At 37.3% G+C, this 21,982-nt stretch overlaps 1 protein-coding gene across 6 annotated transcripts in view; it reads right to left on the minus strand.

The window, feature by feature from the left end:
• The window catches only part of CDH10 (cadherin 10), a 180,859-nt gene that overhangs the window by 48,545 nt on the left and 110,332 nt on the right, over nucleotides 1–21,982 (minus strand). For 4 of the 6 annotated variants that reach the window (XR_014830834.1, XM_085001751.1, XM_021076630.2 and 1 more), the window contains 3 exons: nucleotides 2,856–3,150; nucleotides 949–1,068; nucleotides 360–527 (listed from right to left, as the gene is read on the minus strand). Coding sequence is in view for 5 of the 6 variants with exons in the window: in XM_021076630.2 (XP_020932289.1) it covers nucleotides 360–527; nucleotides 949–1,068; nucleotides 2,856–3,150 (583 nt within the window). In the remaining variant the exon portion in view is untranslated. Of the gene's footprint in view, nucleotides 1–359; nucleotides 528–948; nucleotides 1,095–2,855; nucleotides 3,151–21,982 lie in introns of all 6 variants that reach the window. The other 2 variants (XM_085001752.1, XM_021076631.2) reach the window with 1 other exon arrangement.

Consider the following 21,982-nt stretch of genomic DNA (forward strand, 5'->3'; position numbering starts at 1 on the left):
TGGTTATCAAAAGGCACGGATGGGGGAGGAGAGGAATGGATTAGGGTGTTGAGATAAGCATATACACACTGAGGTATGTGGAATGACTGACCAAAAGGTACCTATTGTATCGCACAGAGAACTCTACCCAATACTCTATGGGAAACAAATCTGAGAGAATGGATGATGTACATGCATAACTGAATCACTTTGCTGTACAGCAGAAATCATCACAACCTCGTAAATCACCTATACGGCAAAAACTTTAAAAATTGAAACAAACAAGACTCATAAATGATTCACAATTGTTTTTTCTCCTCTTTTCTTTTTTATCGCTAAAGCTTTTTTGCCTTGCAGAAAGACCATAAAAGGCAGCTTACTTTGGGGGAAGCGCGGAGGATTGTCATTGACGTCTGTCAGCGTGATGTTGACCGTGGTGGTCCCTGATAAGCCTCCCATCTGGCCTCCCATGTCTTTGGCCTGGATTACCACTTGATATTGCTCCCTGTTTTCTCTGTTCATGTTTGGCAAAGCAGTCCTGATGATACCTTAAAGAAAATATAAAAATGTTCATTATGCTCATTAAGACCTCAATTACTGATTGAATAAAGCCACCAACTGTATATCTAAAGTGGTGACTTTTGAAAGACAAAATGCTTTGCTATTAATTTTTATTGTCCAGACACTATAAAATTGAGTGTAAATATTTTACAATTTGTGTTATTTTTCTACTTCCTAAAGAATATCATGTGTGCTGCCTAGTGACCTATATCGAGATGCAAAAGCATAAAAGCAAGTCTATTTCCATTAGCCTCCTCAATCATTCAATTTTGAGTTCTAAAGTCTTAAACTGTGGCACGATCACTCTTCTGTATTAAAGTTAGGGTTCTGGTCTTACTTTCCCACTTTTTAACTTATAAAGATCACAACGATTATCAAATTAGCAAACACTGATTCATGATTCCTGACCTGTTTCAGGCTCCACAGAGAAATATGGCTGCCCTTGAAGTATGCTGTAAATGACTCTGGCGCTGTTCCCATAGGAAGGGTCATCTGCGTCTGTAGCTGTGACTTGCACCACAGAAGTACCTGAAGTATCCAAATTCAGCTTAGTTCTGCACAGTACCGGAAGGAGGAGCAAAAGCACTGGTTTTCATGGAAGACTTAAATGATTTTTGGCTTAATAACGACCTCTTAAAGAAACATTTATATATGGTTTAGATGAAAAGAATAAATATAGTGTTACTGCAGGTAAACTTTGATTCAACAACATATTTTATTTAACCAACAGGTGTATTTTTAGGCATGTGATAGATAATGCTACATTGTATTACATTATAATAAAGGCAGGCACTTTACAAGTGCTCAGATTTGATATTTAAATTCATTTTCACATAGGAGATTTGTTTTGTGTAAAGGGCATATCTAATCACAAAGGAGTAAGTATGCTCTTCTTTCCCCCTCTCCACTAATTAACTATAAAATAATTAACATCTGTTATAGAATACAATTTTATGAATAGATTAAATTCTAAATTTAGAAACAATCCAAGTTGTTCCCAAGTTCCATGAACTATTAAAAGCTATTTAATAAAGTTCAAAAATATATAAAGAGCTTTATGTTGCTGATTGCCAAAAGTCCTTGGGATTTAGTGAAGTAAATATTAAATAATAATCCCAGAACAATGCTTTTGAGAAATGCATTTGGAAATTTGCCGTTATAACTGTTACAAGGAAAAAAATGTATCAGAATTGTTTCACAGTGTCTATTTCTCCCACGTTTGGGAAAGGAATATATTCTATTAAATCCAAATACATATCTCTGAAAGTGTTATCAATGTTTTGATGTTTAATTTTCCGTGGCTCTCCATTTAATAACAAAAAAATGAAATCAGTCTTAACTTACTTTGCCTACAAATAAAACTTCCACTTATTTACATTGAAAAGGGAATTCTATTTTCTTGAATGTAATACTTCCAGTTTTTTCATGCCTTTTGCCTTACCGCTTCTGCAGCCTAACTTTTAACTCTGTATCAGTTTGTGATTTGCTGCTGATTTTCAATTGGTTTATCTGAATAAGAGATTTTGATCAGTAGAGTGTTATATATAATGTTTATAAAGAAAGGATGTTTTAGAATGTTTAATATAAAGTAATTAGATAATCTAATTAATTCCATTGTTCATATTATCTAGATTATCCAGAGAAATTCTTTAGGCAAATTATGACTACAGAATTTATATAAAAATTGTATACTTCAGGAGTTCCCATCGTGGCACAGCAGAAACGAATCCAACTAGGAACCATGAGGTTGTGGGTTTAATCCCTGGCCTTGCTCAATGGGTTAAGGATCTGGCGTTGCTGTGAGCTGTGGTGTAGGTTGCAGACGTGGCTTGGATCCTGCGTTGCTGTGGCAGCAACAGCTCTGATTAGGCCCCTAGCCTGGGAATCTCCATATGCTGCAAGTGCAGACCTAAAAAGGAGAAAAGACAAAAAAAAAAAAAAAAAAAAAAAGCGACCTATATTTCATTTATAGTGTTCTAAGGATACTTATATTTAGAATCAGAATTTTATACATCTGTTCTCCAAACCCATGTGACAAAATTTATATTTTCATAATTTTTACTGATGTTCAATGGTATTTCCTTAGATTTTTGAGGGAAGCATCACTTACTGTATTGTAGGAATTTACGAACCCATGGGAAGTGAAAAATGCATTAATCTTTTTTTTCTGGCTCATTTTGTAATTCAGAAAATTAAATATGTACTCTTAGCACAGAATCAAAATGCTCTCAATTAATCGTAATATTTTAAGAATGTCTTGGTAATTGTTTTTTATACTTTTTGAATACTGTCATAAACATTATAAATGAACTTACCTACAACGGACATTTCAGGAACACTAGCTGTATAAATTTCCTCTGGGAATGTTGGTTCATTGTCGTTGATATCATGGATTTTGATCACAAACTCAGACTCTGGTTCTACTGGCCTCAAAGTTCTTCTGTTAATAGCTTGTGCACGTAGAGTATAAAAGGCCTTTTCTTCCCTATCAATTCTTCTTGTGGCATGAATGTCACCTGTTTTTTCATCAATAATAAAAAGAGTACCAGCTCCATCTCCAGATAAAATATATTTGAGGGATCCATCTCCTTTATCTTGGTCTGAATGAAGCTAGGGGAAATAAAAAAGAGCATATCCATGATAATGTGTAAAGGTACATAATGCAGAAAGAATTCAAAGAGGATTTCTCAAGTCCCATCACTGAATAATGGGGTCAGTTATCTTAGTTCTTGAAATGAGAGCTGAATAAGTATGATCACACTCATCTATATATTTTAAACAATAGGACTAACCTTTTATATAGCAGTGTGATTTTTATTCTAAATGGAAAAAAAGTAATAAGAATAAACCAAACCCAGCTCCTTGCTTTGCTCTGCTTGGTAAATAACCAATTCTGTAGGCAAATAACTTCTGACAAAGACAAAAGTCATCAGTCTTGATATGTTGGAATAAACATTGCTTCTTTGATTTCGTATTATGCAGGAAATTCATCTCTTATAAACTTATTAGTAATTGTGTTTCTGTTGAGGAATTAGTGGTATCTTAAGAACCGTAAGGCAGGCAAAGTTGCATCACACATAGCTAGAAACTTTACCCATTGATCTTTGATTCATACCAAAGACAAAAACTGACCCAGAAATATTTGTGGTTTCAGAGCAAGAGTCAAACAGATGTCCATATAACACCCATCTGTGTATTTTTTTCGGTCCTTTATTTTTTTTGTCTTTTCTAGGGCCACACCCACGGCACATGGAGATTCCCAGGTCTAATCGGAGCTATAGCTGCCAGCCTACACCACAGCCATGGCAATGCCAGATCTGAGCCGCGTCTGCGACCTATACCACAGCTCATGGCAACACCAGATCCTTAACCCACTGAGTGAGGCCAGAGATCAAACCCACAACCTCATGGTTCCCAGTCGGATTCGTTAACTACTAAGCCACAACGGGAACTCCCCATCTATGTATTTTAAAGTTACAAATCGAATTAATAAACTACAAAATAAAATATACTTGATCTAGCCTCCTACTTGTCAAAGCTATCTCCTTAACAGCAACAAACAAGTCCTGTGCAGAAACAAGGCAACACAGGGCAAGGCAGTTTCTTGCCTCCTCACTTAGGCCCACAATACTCATCTTCAGGTCAAATCATCATGTGAAAGAGCTTTGATGCTTTCATGCAGCTCTCTCAGCCTAGCACACATTCAATCACAGTGCTAATGTTTGTCCAGGAGCTCTTGTGTCTTGGGCAAATTCCATCCACAATTGTCCCATGGTAGGCATGGGGAATCATTTCCAGGACTCCTGTGGATACCAAAATCTGAGGATGCTTGAGTCCCTTGTATAAAATGCTGTAGCGTAGTTGGCCTCAGTATCCATGGGTCCAGCATCTATGGATTCAACTAATAGTGGACTGTGCACTATGTTTACTGTCTGTGGCTGGTTGAATCCATAGACACTGAGCCCACGGAAGGCTAACTATATATCATTTTAAAATAAATGCCCACTAAGCCAGCCCTCAGAATTAGGGGTGTATATAACAAAAGGTATATCTGGTCTTTGGGAGACTGATCTGGAGAAGAGATGCTCCAGGATCTAGAGACAAGGTCACGGATGTCTGGGCAGGGAATAATGGGACCTGGGTACTTTGACGATGGTCTGGAAATAGATGCATTGATTCCAGATGTGAATATTCCCTTCCTGTCATGGAATGCTTTCCCTGAAGGGAGAGGCTTAGCCGTGGGAGGAACAGAGCATGGCTTCTAAAACACAAGGATTGTAAGTTCTTCCATTATTGTATCTCCCAATAAATCAATATTTTTTTAATGCTAAGATGACAGTTTGATTACTTGCAGAGATTATGGGCTTTAAATTTTAAAAAATTTTAAATTTATTTTTTATCTAAGAAATAGAAAAACAAGGTGTAAATATTCTACATTTTGATGAAGCACATAACTTAGACATTATCATGAACGTGCTGTCTTTTTTTTACAAAATTACAATATAGTTGGTATACAATATTGTGTTAGTTTCAAGTGTACAGCAAAGTGATTCAGTTTTATATATTTTATATATATATATACACACACATATACATATAAACTTTTTTATTATTTTCCATTATAGATTATTATAAGATATTGAATATAGTTCCCTGCTTATACAGTAAATTCTTACTATTCATCTATCTTATATATATGATAGTATGTATCTGTTAATCCTGTACTCCTGTTATTCTTCAGTAACTAAATTTTGTTTTTTATGACTATGAGTCTGTTTAGTAAATAAGTTCATTTGCAACATATTGCCTTTTTAATATTCTTATAAAAAATGTAGTCATAAATCAGAATAGGCACACTGACCTGTAACCTGCTAGGGAAATAGCAACTGGAGACAATATCCTTCAATTATGCAAAAAAAATGCAGTTAGATATTTATCTAAACAGGTTTGGTTTTTGCTCTGTAGTTTACTTAACAAAAATTTTCATCTATTAGTAGAAGTGTTACATTGATTACGTTCCTTTTAAAATGGAATTATTTTCTTTGTTTGAAAGTTTCTTTTTTTTCCCCCCATGTCTGCAGCATGGGGAAATTTCCAGGCCAGGGATTGAGCCCACATCACAGCTATAACCAGAGCCACAGCAATGACAATGCCAGATCTTTAACCTACTGAGCCACAAGGGAACTGCAAAAGTTTCTTTTTCTTTGTGGGAGTTTATGTCAATGAACTTGTCTGCAAAAACATTTTTATGTGGCTATCAAAACTATTTAAATATTTTAAAATACACACCCACATGCACACACCCCTAATATATTGTATTACTGGTTACTGCTGGGTGTAAAAAGCAATCTATTTTTTGCTTTTGGTTTATAGTAATGAGCATTTAGCCATTAAATTTTGATCAAACTCCATTTTCCTAATTTCTAGATAAATAACTCATTATAACAGATGCCACTGGGAAAAAAAAAAAAAACAAAGTGGATATGTACTGTGGTGAAGAAGATAAAGAAGTAGGTAACAAAGAGATTTTTTACTACATTTGTAGCTACTCATAAAACAAAGTAAGAATGAAAATAAGAAATACCTGCTTTTAACTAAAATGCTCTCATAATTAACATATGACTGTGTTATCCAGGGAACCACTCTCAAAAGCTTATAAGACCGCAGCTTTTTAGTCATTGAAAATGCACATAGTTGCTCAGAAACTTTCCAATTATATGAATGTGCAACACAGTGGCAACTTTACAAATGACAGATATAAGTATTGCATATTTCTTGTTCTGTCTGGGAATCAAAATATTTTAAGAAAAGATTATTGATATTATCCATCATCTGATCAGATAACTTTGTGATTTGTACTAGACAGTTATGATGTTTACTGTCTATTCCTTCTACAGTTTTTAATTGAGAAATAGTTATTTAGTCTCATAAGAATCAGGTAGTTCTAAAAGTAAATCAGCAATTCCATTCTACTGCTATGGAAGATTCAAACACGTAGTGTAATGGAAATTCACAAGATGGCCTTTAACTAGCCTGTGGGAATATGTTAGGATTTCCTTAAGCATCTTTCACCTAAACCACCTGATAAAGAATGAGTAGAGTTTCAACAGGGAAATTTTTTGCATTTTACAAATTTTATATCTCATAAAGAGCACTGGATAAATACAGAACACAGATTCAGAGCAGAGGAGGACAGAAGGCAACTGGGGAATTATTAAAACCAGTTCTTCTGATCAGTACCGACATGCAAAAAAGTTGCTAGTGTGGTGAGATTTTAACTTTTATAAAGCTCAGTTTTAGAATATGAATCACAGCAGGATTTTTTTTTTTTTTTTTGTCTTTTTGCCTTTTCTAGGGCCGCTCCCGCGGCATGTGGAGGTTCCCAGGCTAGGGGTCTAATTGGAGCTGTAGCCACCAGCTCACACCAGAGCCACAGCAACGCAGGATCCTAGCCGAGTCTGAAACCTACACCACAGCTCACGGCAACGCCAGGTCCCTAACCCATTGAGCAAGGCCAAGGATTGAACCCGCAAGCGACCTCATGGTACCTAGTCGGATTCGTTAACCACTGCGCCATGATGGGAACTCCAAGGATTTTTACCTTCACTTATACTACAGAGAGTGAAAATTAAATCTCGTAATGGGACCACATACTGCAGAAATTTCCATGGATTACAAAATCGAACATGATAGTAGGGAATCAAAGAGATGAGGTTTGGACTGTGGTTTCGTGACTCAGAAATGAAAGGATTTCTACCTTCTCATAATAAGAGAAACACATCTCTGAATTTATAAGTACTGTTTTAAAGAAACTGGACGTAACGCCTTTTTTTTTTTTTTTTTTTCTTTTGAATCATTAGAGCTTGTATGAATGAAAAGAAAAAGCACTTTCTGGAAGCTCCTGTCATGGCTTAGCAGGTTATGAGCCTGACTAGTATTCATGAAGATGCAGGTCAATCCTTGGCTCAGTGAGTTAAGGATTCAGCTGAGTTGGGATAAGGATCCCAGGCCCCCTTCAGTGGGTTAAGGATCTGGCGCTGCAGTGAGCTGTGGTAGCTGTGGCTCGGATCCTGCATTGCTGTGGCTGTGGTGTAGGCTGGCAGCTCTAGCTCTGATTCGACCCTTACCCTGGGAACTTCCATACACTGTGGGTGCAGCCCTAAAAAGACAAAGAAAAAAGAAAAAAAAAAAAGGAAAAGTACTTTCTTTTCTTACAGAGGGAAATACTAGAATAAAAAGACAGAAATGAGCATGTTGGGGGGCTTAGCATCGCCTGTTTACCAAATTATTAGTTAAATAAACACATCTGAGAACTGGACAAGTAATGGCACTACAGCAGATATGTACTATAAGGCAGAGAGAGAGATTTTCAGCTCTCCCAAGAGTTGGAAGCTATTTTCTCCTCTAGAGGAACCTGCTGGGAGACAAGAGTTAACATTTATGATGATGCTGACTTCCTAAAAGTTACAGAAAGAAGCCAGTGGACAGAGCTCTTTAAAGATAGTCCTCTGCCTAAACTCCCCCTCTACTTTTAAGTTTTTGCTTCATTATTTTATTTATTTATTCCTTTGCATACTCTTCCCTTCTTACCCTGTTACTATCTCTCTCCCTCATTCCTTGCGTGTGTGATAGAATTTTATTTTATATTCCAACACATTTATTAAGTAACAAAGAGACAAGGGTAAGTTGTTCCAACTATAGCTTTCTTCTTAATCTTCCCTTTTTTTATTTGGACATTAGGTATCAATACTTGGATTTATTAAACAGTCAACTGAACAAAATCAGTTGTTTGTGTTAACTCAGAAGTGGGATTATGGATTAAGTGCCAAAAAACTTACAGCATCTACTTCGAAATAAATTTTATATTGATTTGACCTTGTGCTATTTTATTATGTGCGATATTAAGGTTTCTTTAAACATAGAAAAAATGTCAGATTATTGTGGCTTTAGTTCCTCAGTAACACCTGTTCTCCGGTGTGAAACATTTGTGCCACAAATCTTTAAGAAGAATTTTATGTTAATACTGACCTTTTCTTTCCTTGAGGAAAGCCTATTAAAAATTCACAACCTGCTGTGTTCCTTGTAAATTCACAAGCAGATAAAGGACATGGCAAGATACATGACAATTAATGAAAATAGAACAACTGGTACTGTGCTGCACATTTAAAAGTCATTTTCCTATTATTTACCTTTTTAGATTTAGATATGGTTAATTACAAATCATTTGCTTTTATTGATTAGTTTAATAATTAAAACTAAATAATACATTGAATTAATAAATATTTTAACAAACTATTTAACGAAAGCCTGGTGATTTTAAATGCAGCAAGTTTCTGATAATTTTATAACATTTCATGTAAAGCATTCATTTAAAGATATTTATTTAAAATGAAGCTTATAAGCTAAAAGGGTCTTGTGGCTATCTAGTGTAAGACCACCTTTACTTTTGAGAGGAAGAAATAGATTGAATTGATTTTTATCACATGGAGGTTACATTAAGATTACACTTCAGGATAAATGCTTTGTTGGTGGAAGTTTTACTTCTTAATATCTGTTCATTTTTGTTTTTCAGTTCCTCGCATTAAACTTGGAAATATTATCAAAGCAACCAAAGTATTAATCTATAGAGTACAGGGAACTTAAGTAATTTGTTAACCTAAAGGGTAACTGATAAAAGATTTTGTCTTATATTTTCACTTTTGGGTAGAATAAAAATGAACAGATTTAAAAAGTAAAAAACCATATCTATCAATACTGCTAGTAAAAGTCTGTTTACTAGTACAGAAGAATTTATATTGCTATGTGAGATTCTTTCTCACTTAAAATATTGATAGTTTTTTGGATACTGGTCAGTATTGGTATTTGATTTGATCCTCTAAACTGGGAAAAGACACAGAGAAAAATAGAATTATATCTGTAGAATTATATTTGTATTATACTTGTAATGGCTAGACTAGTTCTTTAAGGGAGGCATCTGGATAAACGAATCAAAAGGACTATTAGATGCACTCTGAGACTAACCATTTCTCATTTGCGTGTGTGTTTTTTAACGTCAAAATATCAGAAACTGTTGAATAGATTTCCTAATGTACAGTGACGATTTTATGCCTGCTGTTCTTTCAAACAGCCAATATATTCTATATTTGTTTTTTTAAAAATCCAGAATGTGGCAAATATGCTATGCTATTCTGGCACCATCATCATTAGCATCACTAATTGCTTTCGTGAGTAACATAATATCAAATGGAAAATAAGTCATTGAATCAAGTAATTTAAATCTACATCTAATAATAAAAAAATACTAATGAAGATGGTCCAGCACCAGAAAGCAGCTGAAAGTATGTTAAAGCAAGTAAACACAATCTGGTCAGAAATAAATAAGTAGTTAATCATTTCATTGAAACTGAGAAGAAAAAGGGAGAGAGGGTAGCAAATCTTGAATTGAAATATATGAAGCTAACAGAGTAGGAATGACTATTATTTAATGATAGAGAAAAATATAATTAATATTTATGAATCCCAATGAAATAATTTTCCTTCAAAAAACAAAAATGGGGAAGAAATAAAGCTTGTCAATGGAATGGATTGTAAAAACAACCATGATAATCTAAGAATACTCCATATATGTGATGTAGATTAATAAACACTTTCTGAACAATTTCTCTCTGGGACTAGAAGCAAGTAGAAAGGATTAAATGATTGATGGACAGGGTTGTCTGCATAACTTAGTGTGCGGCAAAAAAATTAAGTGGTTTGTTTCTGACTTTGACAGAGTCCTCTAGATATCTCTCCCAAGAGGAAAAACTCCAGGAGGAGTCCAGATTTAATAACTAGGGATTCTTCTTTGATTTTGGTTTTCTGAGTGTGCAGCCTGTTGAAAGCAAGCCTGGTGCTTTCAGCTTACCCTGACTGGTGAGTCCTCTAATTTTGAACTCTTTTTTGGCCATACCCCCATTATGCAGAATTTCCCATGCCTAGGAATGGAACACACACCGCAGCAGTGACAACACTGGATCATAACCTGCTATGCCACCAGGAAACTGATGAACTACTATTTTTATGTCTTTATGTAACTATGAATATATTTTGAGGATGAAAACCGACTTTCTTTTCTTAGAGATTCTTAACATTTCATAGTACTTAATAAAGAATTATTTACCCATAGTAGGAAATGTACATCAGAGTCAATACTACAAAGATGAGGAATGGAGAGTTCACTTTGTGCAACTCATTTGGAAAATCTAAATATTCTGAATGCAGTGAAATGGAATTAGAAGTCCATAAGTAAAAGTGGGGATCGGTGATTACATGGAAAGTATGAATGTACATATTGAAAAATATCGAACGATAAATAAGATAGACATTCCAGTGAAGTACAAGATTGCATCAGTGGTATATGATATATACATTGGTACTAGGAAAAATTTTCACATTTTTCAGTGAAGAGTCAAGAATAGATGTGCAAATCTGAAATTGTCTCTGAAACCATATGGTAAGTCATTGTAGATATCTGTAATATAATGAAGGGAAGGATAAGGTTGTTAGGTAAAAAGAGGATGACATTCCCACTGACAACAATATAGAACATCCAGCTGGACTACAAACAAATTTTTAAAAAAGTAATATTGCCAAGGCCAAATTGTTGTGTTAACAACAGGAACTTAATGGACGAAAACCTGGTAGGAGAGGATTGTTCAAAGGTGAACTGAGGATTAGCAGCTGCTTTTTCCCCATGGGAATTTGCCAGGTCTGAGCCTGGGTTTAGAGCCCAAGAGGACGGTGTTTCCGGAAGAAAAAGAAATCAGAAGAGATTTTTAGAGTTCCATGGTACTAGAGTGGAAATATTTGGGTAGCAAAGGTCCTCAAATGCACTGCCAGTCTGGCCGTAAAACATTTGTTGAATTATGAGTTGGTAGATGACAAAGGGCCAGGTGGAAAGCTTCTGAAAGCCAGAATGTTGTTGTCATATTTCCAGAGATTTGTTGTGGCTCTTAGGTTCCAAAAAAAAAAAAAAAAAAAAAAGACTCATGAATAGGTGAAATTTGAAAGCCTTCTGAGGAATGTCAAATAGAACTTGAGGATCCACAGGAATTTTGCACCTAGGGGTATTAAAAAATTCTCAGTGCCTCCATAAACTAAAAATGCAGATTTGGTTCCTTGAAAAATATCTGCTGCAGGAGAAAAAAAAAAAAAAAAAAAAGCCAGAGATGTGTTGACGTGTTCTTCATGCAAAGTGGCAAAACACAGATTATTCCCTCCTGGGTACTTCTGTCAATTGTTGAAGCAGAATCAAAAAAGCAGTGGGGAGTTCCCATTGTGGCGCAGTGGTTAACGAATCCGACTAGGAACCATGAGGTTGCGGGTTCGATCCCTGCCCTTGCTCAGTGGGTTAACGATCCGGCTTTGCCGTGAGCTGAGGCGTAGGTCGCAGACGCGGCTCGGATCCCGCGTTGCTGTGGCTCTGGCGTAGGCCGGCGGCTACAGTTCCAATTAGACCTCTAGCCTGGGAACCTCCCATATGCCGCAGGAGCGGCCCAAGAAATGGCAAAAAGACAAAAAAAAAAATAAAAGAAAAAAAAACAATGAAAGAACTAAGCTGAGAATTTCTGACGGATGAAACTAAATATTCCGAAGAATCTGGGGGCAAAAGAGACAGGAGACGCTACCACTTGAAGTGTTCACCCTCTTGGAAAAGGGAAAAACAGTGGTAGACATAGGCTTACCAAACGGCAATTTAGCCTGATCTTCCTCAATCCCCGATTGAATTGTAGTGATGTACTATTTACCTCATAACCAAAAAAACAGAAAATATAGGAAATATGTATCTACATCTATATCTACCTATCTACCTACCTATCTATTGATCAGAGAATTTTAAGGAATTGACTCTTTGGATTGTGGAAGCTACAGAGTTGGGAATCCGTAAGAAAGGAAAGCAATCTGAAAACTGAGGTAAGAGTGGCTGTAGCAATCTTAAGTCATAAACCCAAAGGGCAGGCAAGCAGGGTTTCTTTGTTACAGTTTTGTGTAGAAGTCATTTTTCTTAACCCATTGTGCCAAAAAGAACCAGTGGGTTAGGATCCGTTGTTCCCACAGCTGTGGTGTAGGTTGTAGCTGTGGCTCAGTTTTGATCTCTGGCCTAAGAACTTCCATATGTCATGGGTGTGGCCCCCCAAAAAATCTATATTTATATCTATATCTCCCTGTAAATATAGGTGGAAATCATTCCTTATATTTATTGGACATTTTTACTTCTTCTTTTGGGAATTGCCTGTTCTTGTCTGTTGGTATGCTGGGGCTTTGGCTTATTGATGTCTTATATTAATCCTTTGTCTATCACTTAATACATTTATGTTTTTAACAATGACTTTCATTTTTTCATATATAGAAGCTTTTAAAAAATGTATAAAACCCCCCAAAAAGTATGTTAAAAAAAAAAAAAGGAAAGAAAAGAGTGGATATGTGGCCCTCAGAAAACATATTTTTATATACCACAGATCTCCCCAAAGGAGGACATAGCACTCAAGTTTATCACATGCCTATTATTAAATTTACCAGGTTAACAGTTTTAAAAAAAATAGAGATCTAGTGTCGCGGAGCTCATTTTTTGTTTTGGTTGGTCTGGGTCTTTTTTGTTCTTCTGCTCAATAATCTCATCAAGAATGGATACTACACTCTAAACGTCTGCTCTTACCTGATCCTTCTTTTCTCTGCTTGGAATGCATTTTTTGTATAATTCCGTTTTTTCTTAAAAGCTAAGCTCTATAGCCATTTCCTCCAAGGAAGTCTTCCTAGATTCTGCCTTCCTTTACAGTCCCCTAAGACTATCTTTTGCCTTGCATTTCTTTCCTTACTTATATGATACCTTTACTAGTTTATAAACTTTAGGAGGACAGGCTACTGTATGCCATCAAATAAGTCTTCACTGTTTTTTAAATGATGCAACATTATTTCATATAGCAATAAGAAAGAAAAACAAAAACAAAAAAACGCTACTAGTTATAATTGCAGGACACCAAAAATGTAAGATGATCCCAATTTAAGAAAAGTTAAAATGTGAGCGAAAAATATTCATTTTAGAATTAATGAAATTCTGCATGTCTTAATTGACTCTGTATTTCATATTTCAGTATGAACAAAATGCCTGGGCATATAGAAAATGCATATTAAATGTTTGCAGAAGGTTTTCATATTAAATGTTTGCATAATGATTGGATAAATGAATTAATTCAACCCCCCTTCACAAAAAAGAAGTCATTTTTTTAGGGGGAAACTTCACTTTTTGCTCCAAAGATCTTCATCTGTTTGGATAGGGCCCATTATGGAGAGTAATCTGCTTGAATTACATTTTACTTATTATAAAGGTGAATCATATCTTTAAAAAATACCTCCAGGAGTTCCCGTCGTGGCGCAGTGGTTAACGAATCTGACTAGGAACCATGAGGTTGTGGGTTCGGTCCCTGCCCTTGCTTAGTGGGTTAAGGATCTGGCGTTGCTGTGAGCTGTGGTGTAGGTTGCAGACGCAGCTCGGATCCCATGTTGCTGTGGCTCTGGTGTAGGCTGGTGGCTACAGCTCTGATTAGACTCCTAGCCTGGGAATCTCCATATGCCGTGGGAGCGGCCCAAGAATTGGCAAAAAGACAAAAAAAAAAAAAAAAAGGTACCTCCATAGCAATATCTAGACTAGTGTTTGACCAAACAACTGGTCATCATGTCCTAGTTAAGTTGACACATACCATTAATGATCACAGATGATAAGGAAATAATACAACAAATAAAAAAAATTCCAGTGAAAAATAACCCATTACATACAATATGTGGTAAGAAAAGTTACAATACATGCACAAAACAAAATCATATGTTCTGTATAAGAGTAAAAGCAGATTAGAAAAAGATTATAAATTATTAACATTGTATGTAGCAGACAAAACTAAAAGATAACTATGCAAAATATATTTGAAAATGCAAGGAAAAGATGGAAACAGGTGAAAATAAAAGTTGAGAAAAGAATCAAAAGTGTTCTAAGCCAAAATATGTCTGACATGCATAAAGCTATAGAGAGTTTTACAGAAGATCAGATATAGTAAAACACAAGATAGTCTTTTGAAAGGTAAACAGAGATTACCAGCATGGAATTAGGTATACAGAAAATACAAAACTGAAATACAGAGAGAAAAAATCATGAGAAAAAAATAGATAAGATCATAGGATGCTTGTGAAACAGAAAAAAAAAATAGTCACAGCACATATGAAATTAGATTTTCAGAAAGAGATAATAACTCACCTATCCATTGGGTCCCCCCTCCCTGCCTGGCACTCCCAGAACTTGCCAGAGAAAGGCTGGCCCCAACTGGACAGCATCCCAGGATGAGCCACACTCTGTCAGGCCACTCAGTCAGCATGGACCTGCTCTAGGCCTTGGCTGTTGCTCCTCGTTGGTGGGACATCGAGGCTCAGAGGAAGACTGGAGAGCCCATGAGAAGGGTCTTGGCCTCCCACAGACACACTGCAGGCCTGAAGATGGGACACCAATGGTGTAGGGACAGCCTGGGTCTGAGGACATTCCCAGAGGGACAAGGAGATGCCTCTTCCTCTGCCCATGCAGCAGCGTCCTTGTTCCTTATGTGGCCCACCTGGGTGTCCCATGATTTCTGCTTCTTCCTGACCTAGGACACTGGACTCCAGTGTAGTGGCCATGGTTGGGGTTTCACAACCATGCTGGATGGTTGTTGTGGGGGAGATGGTGCTTGTCTTGGGCCCTTGTACACGGCCTCCACCAGCAGTGATGGGGCAGGGCTCAGCCCTCACCTCAGGGGTCCAGGCTCCCACTTTTCTAAGCACAAATAACTGATAAAGCTGAGGCTTTTCCAAAGAAACAAACACAATTTCCTAGCTAAGCATTTTTAGAACTTTCTATTTTGTTCCATCTGTCTATTGGCACCAGTATAGCTTTATCACTAATGACATACTCAGTTTCCGAAGATTTGCAATGATTGTTAATATCTGCTCAAATAAATACCCTTCCTTATCTGTCTTTTGAAAAACTGTCTTGGGGTTCTTGGTCCTTACCAATTGTATTTTTATATCAGCATATTACTTTCTATTAAAAACAATAAAGAAAAATCTTACTAAAATTTAATTGGGAATGCAATAAATTTACAGATTAAATTTGGGAGAGTGTAAGCAGCTTTTGGCAGGAAAACTCTCTCTGCAGGAAAAGTACTACTTTATCTTGTCACTAACCTTAAACCAGGCACTCCCATTACTCACCTCCAGCCCTAGCACACCTTTCAAATCTTTTGATCACACAATACTTTACCCAACTTGTTGGTTTTTCCATGGATCAAGGAAGAAGAAATAAAGAATAAGTAATTAAAAAATGACCAGATCTATTTCCTAGCTTCCTCTTCATCAATCTCCCACACAAACTGTGTGACCAAACGGTGTAAACAAGGTAACATCTAAAAGAAGATCACTCACGAGGAGTTGACAAGCCTGCACAGTTTTAAAGGGAAAGAGAGAAGCCTGCACACTGTGGGGGATGGCAAGGGCTCTGACCCCCATCTCAATGCTTGACTGAGATTATTTCCCTCTTTCCCTTTAAAGTTTTCATGGCTGAATAGAATCTTCGGAGGTGGTTTTTGGGGGACACTGAGTCTACCATCTCTCTGGATTGTGGGCATTTTGATTAAAGGCAACTTTAATTTCTACCAATATTTGTGAATATTGACTTGTAAGCAGTGAGCAGTGGGAGCCTATTCCATAGCAAAAGCATCATCTTAAACATGAATACTTTCTATTCTCAAAATTATATACATCTCCACTTACTAAGGACATATTGCTGCCCTTGTGTATTACTTTATATCTCGTTTTGATATTTAGCTCACTTTTTCCATCTGAATTGGAGGGACTCTGGTCTCTGCAGACCCAAAGGGATTTAGATGAGTTCATAAAGCCTCCAGAACTAAACTCCAATAGGTACAAACAATTGATACCCAGTAAGGGCAAGAGATTGAGATATTAGGCATTCAAATGTCCACCCCGAAGCTCCTTGAATCAACTTTGTCCATCCATTGCCCCCAAATGAAAAAGTTACATAAATTCTACTTACATAAATTCCTGCAGCCGATGGATTGCTGAACTTGCTGCCTTTGCTAAACCTCAGATGCCTTCATCCCAGACACTACCTAGAGCCAATTTCCTGAGTTTCCAAGGCATTTATCCCCCTTTGAAGCCTTAAAATCAACATTATCCACACCCCTTGCTGTTGGTTCACCTAGTCTGGACAAACCTTTTCATCTTTACTGCCATGAATATAACAGGATTGCTGCAGAAGTATTTTAGGACAAACTTTTGCCTCTCAGATACATCCTATAACACATTTCTCATGCTAATTAGACCCTGTGGCATCAGGTGTCCAAACATTATTTCAAGCAGGGTTAATCCATGTTGCCTATTTGAAGGGTTTTGGAAATTTATAAGGGCCAAGGGTAATGCTTTTGGCCATTTAAGTCCAGTTTCTTGACAGACACTTATGAAAGTACTTCTTTATGTCTAAATTTTTATGCTTACTGGCATCACTAAACCTTCCATTCCTGGATTAAGTGGACATTATGGGAATTTTCATGAGCAACCTGATGCTACGACTAGATACCTGTAAGAATTAACTAGTATACTTGGAGCATACTGCCAACAGGTAAAAGTGGCATGATCTCCACTGATAGACAAGACTTGCCAGCCCTTTCGACCAGGAGACCAGTGTATGTGAAGGTCTTTAGAAGAAAATAAGGACTGTCACCTAGGTAGGAAGAATCTTATGAAGTACTGCTACCCATCTACTCTTACAGAAAAATGAAAGAAAAATCCTTTTGGATTCATGCAAGCCACACCAAAATAGACCCAGATTATTTTTCCCAAGATACCTGGAAGACAATCTCTTTAAGTGACCCTAAAGTAAGCTGCTCTGTTCTTACAAACTGACAGGAATATATAGAAAGTGGAGATATGAGGGCACTAAAAATTACTAGTACCATGGCATCCCAAGATCTGGGAAGTTATAGGTTCTACTCTGACCTTGTCTTTGAATCATGTTGGTTTTTTATCTTATGTGGCAATGACATATATGGAGGGTTCCCACCTTAATGGTCAGGATGTTATGGACTCGGATCCTTGTCTCCTCCTGCCACCAGACAACTCCATCTTAAACACCAGCCAGATTACAGACTCAGGCTCTTTTGTCTGTGAAGCATGCCACGTAAATGTACTGGATGAGAAACCACAGAAAATCTGCTTGTGTGTCACCTCTCCAAATTCTTATCAGCAATGAGAACAATAATCCCAAGCTTTGGAACTCATGACTTGAAAGGGCATTCTTAAATCTTTTTATGGTGATAGAACCAGAGTTCAATACCATCCTGCGAACTTCATTCCAGTCAGGGGTGAACAGCTTAACCTTGGCTGGTGCCCTTAATAGATATGCTGACTGCCCAGCAAGGAGGATCTTAGTCATTGGAGAAAACTCTGCCTCTATGTAAATCAAACAGAATGAATAGTATCTAACTTACATCTGTTAAAAGAGAAGACTAACCTTTCCATTAGATAAAAGAAGCAGATCCATTTTACTAGACTGATCTATTCTCAGGATTGAGGAGCTGGTATAATGGGGCTTGGGGAAATGTGCTTTGATTTGATCCTTTTTGTTTTTTCATCCTCTTTCTAATATGTGTTCTTTTCTCCCTTTTCAGGTCTCTTACCATTCAGCTACTAAACTAGTTCTGTTCTCCACAGTCATCAGTTCAGCTTTAAATATGTGAAACTTCCAGGGACATTTCAGAGGAGGAATCTTATGGGGGCCAATGAAGACTAACCCCAAATATGCCACTTTGGGAGTTCCTGTCATGGCTCAGCGGTTAACGAACCCAACTAGCACCCATGAGGACACGGGTTTGATCCCTGGCCTTGCTCTGTGGGTTAAGGATCTGGCATTGCTGTGAGCTATGGTGTAGATCGCAGACGTGCCTCAGATCCCGTGTTGCTGTGGCTGTGGTGTAGACCAGTAGCTATAGCTCCAACAGACCCTTAGCCTGGGAACCTCCATATGCCACCTGTGCGGCCCTAAAAAGACAAAAGACCAAAAAAAAAAAAAAAAGCCACTTTGGTATATTACATTGATTATTTTGAATTAAAATTACTCAACTAACAGCTGGTGAAAGAAGGAAATTCTCACCTGCTTTTCCCCTCTGAAAGCAGGAAATAAATACCCCTTGTGAAGGCTGCCTTCCCTGCCTCGGGGGGATAGAAGGCATCTTAGCGCCAGAGATAGGGATCCAGGGACAAGAAGATTGTATAAACAAGACTTGTTACTTCATTAATTTACTACCCTGAGCCTAAGCCCCTTTGTTTTTGCCAATTCACAAATTATTGTTTCTTTGTCTAAAAGGTCTAAAAACAGCTGTCTGCTTTGGTTGCACCTTTGAGCTTCATATCTTTGGAACTCCAGTACATCCAAAATTAGATTTGTTGGATTTCCCCGGTGGCCTAGAGGTTAAGAATCCAGTATGGTCACCACTATGGATCTGGTTCGATTCCTGGACCAGAAACTTCCACATGGCATGGGCATGGCCCAAAACAAAACAAAACAAAATTAGTTCTTCTCTTGTTAATCTTTCTTATGTCAGTTTAATTATTAGGCCAGCCAAAGAAACTAGGGGAACGAAGGGAAATGTTTTCTTCCCGTAATTTCAACCTTTCCATTAATTTCAACCTTTCTTGGTAAATATAGTTAAGGTTGGTCAATTCTTAGAAACACAGAGCTAATTTTGGTTCTACTCCTCTAGCTGTGCAATGATTAATTTTCCCTTCCAACACAAAATCTTACTCTTACTTTCTGCTTTCCTCACAAATACAAATTGTCTAAATCCTTCATTTTCTGTGCTTTTTCCCTTGAATTCAGACTCTTCCACAACTTCCATAATTTCCTTTCAAACTGCTAAGGCCACAGGGGTCATCTTTCTGAAGACCATCTCCCAGAACCTTCTGACATGTTCCAAAAGGGACTATTTGAGACTCAAGCTTGGCTTACGGCTCTTGGCCTCTGATTTTTCTTCATCAGAATCCTTTGCCTCTCCAATCTTCAGTATATTTTTTTGTTGTTGTTTTCACTCTGATTTTGATGTGATATTCAATATTGGATATACATGTTTTCTCTTGTTGGACAAGGAAGTCAAAGCTGGATATTATTTTTTGAGAATATGGAATACAATACTTCATATTAGTATTGCTGTTAAGAAATCTGTAGTCTTTACAATGCCTGATCTTTATATAAGACTCTTGGATTCATTTTTTTCTGGGAGCTTGTAGAATCTTTTGTTTGTCCAGATTTCTGAAAATGCATGGTATTATTCTTTGGTGTTTGTACATTTCTATCAAAACTGCAGGATACTCACCAGCCCATTTCATTCGGTAATGGCATACATTCTATTCCGGGATATTCTAACGAATTTTTCATTGATGTGCCCTCTCTTGCATGTTTCTTGTTCTAGAACTCCTATTATTCAGATATTGGTCATTGTTTTTTTCCTTTAATTTCATCTCCTTTAGCTCTGATTTTCTTTTTGTCTTCTTGCTTTACTTTCTAACTTATTTTCTGAATATTACTCCCCACAGCATCTATAGATGTTTTTATATTTATCGTATCTTTAATTTCCAGACACATTTTTTTCTATGTGAATTTATTTTTTTTTAAATATGTATATGTAGAAGATAGTATTTCCACAGGTGATTGCAACAATATTTTCATTTGATATCATCTTCCAATAACTCACTACTCTTTAGTCAAGAGGAAGTGCTTAAATATTCCTTTTCTTAAAACCCCAACAAGGGGTGGAAACCAATTCCTCTTTTTTTTTTCTTTTGAAAAAATTATCTTTTTTTTATTATTACGCAAATGAATTTATCACATCTGTAGTTGTATAATGATCATAACAATCTGATTTCACAGGATTTCCATCCCACAGCCCAAGTACATCCCCCCACCCCCCAAACTGTCTCCTCCAGAGACCATAAGTTTTTCAATGTCTGTGAGTCAGCATCTGTTCTGCAAAGAAGTTCAGTCTGTCGTTTTTTAGATTCCACATGTCAGTGAAAGCATTTGATGTTGGTGTCTCATTGTATGGCTTACATGTAATTATCACTTAGCATGATAATTTCTAGGTCCATCCATGTTGCTAAAAATGCTGGTATTTCGTTCTTTTTAATGGCTGAGTAATATTCCATTGTGTACATGTACCACTTCCTCCTGATCCACTCCTCAGTCGATGGACATTTAGGTTGTTTCCATGTCTTGGCTATTGTAAATAGTGCTGCAGTGAACATCGGAGTACATGTGTCTTTGTGAGACGTGGTTTTCGCTGGATAGATGCCCAGGAGTGGGACTGTTCAATCAAATGGGAGTTCTATTTTTCATTTTCTGAGGAATCTCCATACTGCTTTCCACAGTGGTTGCACCAATTGACAATCCCACCAACAGTGTAGTAGGGTTCCTTTTTCTCCACACCCTCTCCAGGACTTCTTGTTTGTAGACTTTTTGATGATGGCCATTCTGGCTGGTGTAAGGTGGTACCTCATAGTGTGTTTTGATTTGCATTTCTCTAATAATGAGTGATGTCGAACATCTTTTCATGTTTTTTGGCCATCTGTATGTCTTCTCTGGAGAACTGTCTGTTTAGATCTTCTGCCCATTTTTGGATGGGGTTTTTTGTTTTTTTGGTATGGAGCTGCAGAAGGTGCAGTTCCTCTCCTCTTGAATTTTGTAATAGAGAGAAGGAGCCAAGGAGATGATGCATAATTTTCAAGGATGAGTCAGAAAAGGCGAAGAAATATCAGCTTTGTGAGATGTAATGCTTGGATTATAGCCCTGTGCCCACCATGTAAGCAGGCCAGCTGTTCTGAAGTTACCAGACTGAGGAACCCCAACTAGACATGGAGAGACTATGTGGAAAAATAGTCAGAGACTGAGAGAGAGAAAGAGACAGACAGAGGGCTCCAGGGTATCCCAAGTACTCCAGCTTTTCAGCCACCGTTTACCTGAAAGTTCACAAGAAACTCTAAGCCAGAAACACCCAGCCAAGTTCTTTTCAACATCCTGAACCACAGGGACCATGCCAAATAATAAAAATCACTGTTGGAGTTCCCATCGTGGCTCAGTGGTAACGAACCTGACTAGTATCCATGAGGATGTAGGTTGGATCCCTGGCTTCACTCAGTGGGTTAAGGATCCAGTGTTGCCATGAGTTGTGGTGTAGGTCGCCAACAAACCTTGGATCTGGCATTGCTGTGGCTGTGGTGTAGGCTGGCAGCCACAGCTCTGATTCAGCCCCTAGCCTGGCAACTTCCACAAGCTGCAGTTGCAACCTAAAAAGTCAAGAAAAAAACACCACTGTTG

This window comes from Sus scrofa, chromosome 16, assembly GCF_054392235.1.
Source record: "Sus scrofa isolate SSC_HxYL_T2T_F1_AM1 chromosome 16, Sscrofa_HxYL_maternal_Yorkshire_Landrace_v2.0, whole genome shotgun sequence".
NCBI classification, from domain to species: Eukaryota; Metazoa; Chordata; class Mammalia; order Artiodactyla; family Suidae; genus Sus; species Sus scrofa.